The sequence below is a fragment of the Hoplias malabaricus genome, chromosome 12, assembly GCF_029633855.1.
Source record: "Hoplias malabaricus isolate fHopMal1 chromosome 12, fHopMal1.hap1, whole genome shotgun sequence".
Lineage (NCBI taxonomy): Eukaryota > Metazoa > Chordata > Actinopteri > Characiformes > Erythrinidae > Hoplias > Hoplias malabaricus.
The window spans coordinates 36,874,350-36,882,383 of record NC_089811.1 but is presented as its reverse complement, the minus strand read 5'-3'; the positions used below and the strand labels follow the sequence as shown (position 1 = coordinate 36,882,383).

The 8,034-nt window shown below is 34.9% G+C and overlaps 1 protein-coding gene across 1 annotated transcript; it reads left to right on the top strand.

Annotated features, from left to right (window-relative positions):
- Positions 1 to 2,103: 2,103 nt before the first annotated feature.
- Positions 2,104 to 7,119, top strand: LOC136710439 (uncharacterized). The gene is made up of 5 exons (XM_066685937.1): positions 2,104 to 2,176; positions 2,765 to 3,061; positions 5,054 to 5,314; positions 5,716 to 5,824; positions 7,032 to 7,119. The coding sequence occupies exons 1-5, from the start codon at positions 2,104 to 2,106 to the stop codon at positions 7,117 to 7,119; spliced, it is 828 nt and encodes a 275-aa protein (XP_066542034.1).
- The last annotated feature ends 915 nt before the right edge of the window (positions 7,120 to 8,034 follow it).

Here is an 8,034-nt window from a genome sequence, read left to right as displayed (position 1 = left end):
AAACACACCATATATACCATTATGACACACTATGATAATCAGCGTTTCAGTGTTTTGTGGCCGATTTACTAAATGAAGGAGTGAACACCATCAGGAGACACTTTGCATTAGTGGTTTATACAGAGGGTTATTTAACTAGAACATACATACAAATTAACACAGACACCAATTTACCTGTTAACACAAGTCCAGAGCAACATAGCCAACTGTACAGAAGAGTGAGTCTGGTGAGTAGGAGAAAACTGATTATTGCGTATCTCTACGTTGCTGTTTGAAATTGTGATTCATTAAGAGAATGAGCAAGAAAATAAACTCAGGTGGTTTATGTGCACAAAGCTGATGTTGTCACAGGCTGGAGCTGAATGGGAAAGAGCTTTTCAGTTATAAGCATCAGCAACATGGAGTGCAAGTGGATGTTTTTTCTTGCTCTCTGTCTTACAGGAAAACTCACATCAGGTTAGTATTTCTGTTCCACTCTGCTCTCATTTTACCCTATTCATTTCTACATTTGGTCAGTTGTAAGTGTTGTGTTGTGTTTAATCATAAAAACATGTTTCTCTTGTTTCGTGTTGACTAACATAGATCCTGAAACCCAACAACACAATCTAGTGATTCACATTTTTGTGACTAACATTAACATATTGAATAACATCATGTAATGTATTTACATATGCAACTTATTATGCCTCATGTATTTTAACCTATTAATAACACTCTGTGGAATCTTATTTCCCAGGATCTGATGTCACATCATCTTTGAATTCTAACAAAACAACACCAAACTGTCATTGAGTCCCAGAAAAGCTTGAAGGTAATTAATTAAATTAACTTCTGATGCATAATTAAACGTTTAGAAAACTGGACATTATATTTTAATAACTGATATATGAGCAAGGAAAAATGTATATAAGATAATGGTAATTCTTTATTAGTCCCACAGTGGAGAAATTCACCGCAGCAAATGGAGAGTAAAGTACTCAGTAATATAAAAGGAGGTAACAAAGAAAAACTTAGTAATAGTGTAGTAATTAGTTATTTATGTTTATAGTAATTACTATAAACATAAATAATGAAATATAAAATATAATAAAAAATAGAAATATCAAAAAGCTCTGAAGAATATTTACAACTAATGAACATGACTATTGTACAGGATATATACAGGATATATGGGTGATAGAACCCTATCTATATAGCTATTTTGCTATTCCGTTTTTTTTTTTCAGTGCCTCTTTCAGTTGCATTTAAACAGTAATTATGTGACATAGCCATATTCAATATGTTGTTTTATTTTCTAAATACCCTTTGCTACTCAAATATGTAATCACATGAGGTTTTCATGCTGACCGATAAATCAATTTTTCTATAAATTGGTCATGTTTTGACAAACATTTTACTTAGCGCCTGCTTTTTTTTTTTATATTTCTCAATGTACAGCCTTGAAATCATGCTCCCACATCAGACATCTTGACACAGATTGTTAGTGTGAGGTGTCTGTTAGTTGAAAACATAAGCATTTTTGATGCTAATTTATTACTGTGAAAAAATAAAATTGTAGCATCAGACGGACATATTTTTCTTGATATTCTAAGCTCTGGGATGTATGACTGATCAAGCTCTGACAGTCACAGCAGGCCCAGACTTTCAGGAATTTAGTTCAGGGCAAATATGGACAATATCTCAACAAATAAAACATATTTTGATACTTTGGCAGTTTTCTCAGCTGCTGATAATAATAACAAAAATTATGCACTCCGAATGACCTCAGCCTCCTGAGCAGGTGGAGTCTGCTCTGTCCTTTTTGTAAAGTGCAGTAGTGTTATCTGCCCATTCCAAATTATTGTTCAGGTGAACACCCAGGAACTTATAAGAGGTCATCCTTTCAATGTCTTTTCCCTGGATGTTCACTGGTGAAGGGGAGTGTGTACATCCGCAGAAATCCACCAGCAATTCCTTTGTCTTCCCCTCGTTGATCTGGAGTTGATTCTGCAGACACCACTCCACAAAGTCCTGGATCAGTTCTCTGTACTCTCTGTCGTTCTGATTTGTCATGAGGCCAACGATCACAGTCATCAGAGTAGGTGGCAGTTTGGTGATCTACACATGAAGTCTGCAGTGTACAGGGAGAAGAGAAACAGTGCGACTGTGCTTTGTGGCAGAGTAACCTGTCCGCAATGTAACCTGTCGGACACACAGTCCCGTGTCCTCACATACTGTGGTCAACTGGTGAGGTAGTCTCTCTCTCTCTCATATATATATATATATAAACAAAATTAAAAACCATATCTAAAATGTTGGAATACGATTCCACATTTATACAATAGCACTAACACTGGACACAAACTGAGAATGCTCTATATTACCCACACTAGATAGTCTGTCTTAAGTCTATTTGTAACTTGGCAGCTAATGTGCCAACGAAAAAAAGCATTCTAATATAATTGCTATGGTAGCTTAAATTTGGAGAAAGCCAATCATAATGAAATACTAATACAATACTACTACTACTAATAATAATAATAGAAATATTATGTTACACTTCCATAGTGCCTTTCACATACCTAGGTTACACTTTACAATTGAGTACAATAAAAAAAGAAGGGTGTGTAAATATGTAAAAAAAATATATATATATTATATATATATATATATATATATAAAGAAATCGTGGTACAATATTATTTTTTAAAGGGAAGTGCAAAATGCATTACTTAATTTAAGTGTGTTTTATCATTAGGTTTTGCTTTTTTATGTTATTTTACAGGTTTCAGGAATGAGAGCGTTGAAATGGGTAAATTAGTCACTTTACTGTGCACCAACAGAACTATACCATGGAGGGAGATGATTTATGTAATTTGGAAAATCAGCACACCAGAGAAGAACTGTAGTATTGCTGTGGCCAAAAATGACTCAGACCTCAACAGCTGTGAAGATGGAAAATATATTAATACAGAGGAAGACTACAGCTTGATTATTCCTCACTTTTCCACTAAAGATGAAGGAAAATACACATGTGAAATATCCTACACTTTACTAGAAACAATTCATGTGTCTGTATGGGATAAGTATTTCCTGAGTAAACCTACAAATGTTGGCTTTTTAATGATGCTGTCCTCCAAATAGAAAATAAAATGAAAAAGATGTATTACATCTACGAGTTTCTGTATTAAATTGCAATAAATACGATTACAGTGAATTAAGGAATTTATAGAAAATTATTTTGTAAGTTATAATTTTGGTATTGCTGACCCTGGCTTGTTTTTGACTTCAGATTTGCCTTTACTTTACACTATCAGTCCTCTTGTCCAAAATTGTAATTTATTACAGGAAATTCTAAGACAAGGCTAATTTTCTCCTTAACAGGTAAGGGGAAAAAATAAAATAAAATCAAATAAAATAAATGTACACATGCCTTTGCATAGATTAAAGCTTAAACCCGATATTCTGTGTATTTTATATAAAGAACACGCAATCTGGCAAATAACCCAAGTATTTCACTATGGTAGGTATATCTTTTAGAGACATGATGTACATTTGGTTTAAATCGATAAAATTGGAAATAAGAATTGTCATAAAATTAGGTTTGTTTATAAAACCTAGTGCTAATTATTTCAGTAATTCAAAAAGTAGTGTGGCACGGTGGCGCAGCAGGTAGTGTCGCAGTCACACAGCTCCAGGGGCCTGGAGGTTGTGGGTTCGATTCCCGCTCCGGTTGACTGTCTGTGAGGAGTTAGTGTGTTCTCCGCGTGCGTTTCCTCCGGGTGCTCTGGTTTCCTCCAACAGTCCAAAAACACACGTTGGTAGGTGGATTGGCGACTCAAAAATGTCCGTGTGTGTCTGTGTTGCCCTGTGAAGGACTGGCACCCCCTCCAGGGTGTATTCCCGCCTTGCGCCCAATGATTCCAGGTAGGCTCTGGACCCACCGCGACCCTGAATTGGATAAGGGTTACAGATAATGAATGAATGCATTTAAAAAGTGAAACTCATGTTACATAGATTCATTACAAACTGAGTGATCTACTTTAAGCCTTTTTTTCTTTAAATGCTGATTATTATGGCCTACAGCCAATGAAGAACCTAGAAGTCAGTCTGTAATTAATCTAATAATATGAGTTTCACTTTTTGACACATCTGTTACAGAATAGATCAGATAAAATCATCAACAATGCACAAATATCCAACATGAGCAAGAAATGTAACAAAAATGCCAGCATGTAGTAAACAAACGAGCCACTGCCCTATTCTATTCCCTACATTGTTCACTATGTAGTGAAGTATATAGTGAATAGGGCACTGATTAATTTTGGGCACAGCCCTGTACGGATACCAGAGCAGCCAGAGCCATGTAGAGAGAGCAGTTAGCGATCTGTTCAGTACAACTTCCATAAACTTCACAACACTCTATATTCAGGAACTCCTGCTCCTAAAATAACATCTCTGAACACTGAAGAGTGAAAAATGTGTAGAGATTTATATATGAACTTGGTCTCTCTTCAAAATATCTGTGAGGGCGGCTCAATGGCAATTTATTTATTTATGACCAGAGTTTATTACTTAATTAAAGAAGACCTTTATAATGAACTCCTGGATAAAGCTCTCCACTAACACAGTACAGTGTGTAGATAAAGAGAAAGCTTTATGGATCTAGTGGTAACTGGTGGTATTTCTACACGAGGTGACCAAAGAAATAAAACACTTAACGTTAGATGACACTGTCAAGTTAGATTTCTGATTAATTTGTATAGTGCAATGTGCCAGTTGTCTAGATCGCCTGCTCTTAATCTGTCCAGTGAACACGTCACCTTAGCAGTAATCGCACCACTGTTTGTTGCTGTTAGAAATGTGTTTGTAATGATACTTGGAACTTGACCTTTACTATTTTGCTTTATTTATTTTTCATTAAATTAATCATTTAAATCAAAATTACAACCTTAAATCTGTTTAGAGATTTGTAGCAGAGATGCTGCATATGAAGTTGTTAGGTACGTGTTCAGAAATGATTGATTGGCATAGACAAATCTTTGCTGTTAACATGACTTTTTTGTTCTGACGTTAGGCCCTTTAAATTTGTCTGGCTGGCTGGAAGTTAAGGATGGTCGTACCATTGCTTTCTGTAAAGCTCAGAGTAAAGCAGCAGCAACTTCCATTCACTGGGAAAAACCATGGAACTCACCACCTGAGCATCACTTAACCCGAGAGGCTAGTGGACACACAGTGACAAGTTGGATAGAGCTGCCACAAAATGTTTCTCACAAGAGCCTGATCTGTGTGGCTACTGCCAACCACTTGCAGAACACCTTTAAGTTTTCAGGTAGTTTTCTCTAACACCCTAGGATTTATAAAACAGTTGAAAGGGAGAGAGGGAATTGCAGATATATTTAAGTTATTTCATTTCTCATATTTAATTTAATTGTTCTATCCTCCTTTTAAATGACCTGGTGGGCCCATTTAGTTCATATTATATCTGGGACAAGCTGAAAATTGCTATGAACATAATGCTTTAATTTTACAAATTTTGTATTTTTCATTTAACAATATATTTGATGGAAAAAAAAAACAAAAAACAAACATTTGACATTTGATTAGTCAATTGATGAATGCCCTAAATTCACCCATGATCTGAAGACTGCTTTTAAAAATCCTTCCCTAAGTTGTGTTCTTCTAACAGGTCTGTTAACTATTAATATTTCATTGCTGTTATAGATGTCTCAACAGACACTTATATAAAGTGGCCTTTTATTCTCCTTGGTGTGTGTGTCACATGTTCCATCGTGACTCTTCTCACCGGCCTCTACCTCATGCGTGATAAGCTGGGGCAGCTAAGGTAGGGCACTTCCTGAAAATGGTCTCTGATCACACTGTGCTTTGTCTGTTTATCTACAATTCTGAGTGTTTAAAAATCTGCATAAATATTTTTAGATTGACACCATACTCAGGCTAAGGGTCCAGTTTTAACAGATTTACTTTTAGGCTTTTTTTTATAGGTAATATTTAATAAGTAAAATTTAATAGAAACTGTTACAAGTTATTTTCAGTTGCAAATAATATACATTAGCTTTCAAAGGTTTGAAAAATCTCCAAGCAATTGTTATTCAGTAATAATGCATAAATATATGTAAAGTATAGACATACATTTTTGTAGAAAATATTATATACTAATGAATGTAAACCACATTTTGGAGATGAGCTGATCAAAAAGCTGATCAATTTAACAAAAAGGGAAGGAAAAAGAAAATTTTTGTGATCAGGTTGCTTTAACGTTTCAGGTCATTGAACTTTCCATTAAACCATTAGCACAGCTCTTTCCAATAATAAATAGTAAATACAAAACATTAATGCTCAATATGTAATGTTTTCTATATTATTATTATTATTATTATTATTACATACGCTAGCACTTGGTTAATTTTTTGTGATCAAATTAATAAATATTACTTTAAATAATATACTTAATTTACATACAAATAACTTTTAAACATTAGAGCTTTCTGAATTATTGAGGAATAATTGGCTGCTTCATTCATCTTCATACAAATGATATAATACCTGTAGGATAATATCATATCAGAATATTTTGCACCTATAACTGTATGAAAATTGATAAAGTGTTACTGAAAACAGTGATTCCATATGTTGCATGTGGATTTTATGTGGTAGCATTTTTTTAAATATTCTGAGGATTCACATTATTGGCCACGTGCTTGCACACAGAGGAACTTGTTCTCTGCATTTAACTCAGTCCATGCAGTGAAACACACATTTACACCCACTAGTGAACACTAGGGGGCAGTGAGCACACATGCCTGGAGCGGTGGGCAGCACTAGCCACAGAATATACTGGCTTCAGCACTGCTAGAGACTGCAGTGCTTCTACAATAACACAGTTAACATTTTACTTGGACATTTAACATTGAGTACAGTAAATATATTACTTCAACTGAACATTTGGACAGAGTCGAGAGCAGTAAATTACCAGATATTAGTAGACAACCAAACTGTACTCTTATTTATGGTGTTGTTTATTGATTTGCTGTGTTTAGAGAGCTTTGCTGTACATCCGAAACCTCACAGACACCTAAGAAGGAGGAACCCCACCTGGTAATGCCCAGCATTTTGTGATAACGTTATTCTTACTTCAGTCATTCAATTAAATCGACTACTTTAACTTCTAAGATACACATGAAATGTAAGAAGTATAACATTTCTTTCAGCCTCCTGTCTATGAAGTGGTACTCTATGAAAGAGTGAAATTCACCAGCCACTCATCTGATCCACCTCCACACACACAAACAGACAACTGTCAACTAACCCTAACACTAGCAAGACATTAGTAATTAAACTAAGCTTAATGTAACAATTGTTTTTAAAACTGAAACTGGCTTTAATGTAACTGCTACCTGCAAGTGCTTTCTCTGTTCTTAGAATGTTTAAGTTTAGCACATTTTCTCATCTTACTTTTGCCGTCCCTTTGCTGCTGTATCATTGTGAATTAATAAAGAAATCAATCAGTACATCACCATAATCACCACAGCCTATATTTGTGAAATATTCATAATATTGTACTTTAATATGAGAAAAAGGACTGTAGGTTAAGAATGCTCTGTTAAGACAGTTTATCTGTGCAGTTAGGACTCTGTGGTGGACGTATTTTTAGGTGAAATGTAAAGAGCACCAAGCTGTGGACTGTAAGGGATTTGTAATTTCAGAACTATTCACAGGTGAATGCACTTATATTGTAAAAAGATAGATGCTAGTATCAATGTATGAATTTAGAGGCAATAAATTCAGGGTCATCATTCAAAATGTTGTGGTTCGGATGTATGAACTAATAATGTTAAAAAGTCACAGTTAATTTAAATAACAGTCCCTGGTGTTCTTTCTGAGTTTGTCTTGTTATAGAATCCTCTCCCTTTGTTCACACTTATCCAGTTTATCACGTGCTATCACAGCAGCCCAGCTATGAAAGTATTTGTTCCCCCATTTGTTCAAGTTCATTCTGTGCTATTTTCACTGTACCACTCACTGTAGATATAC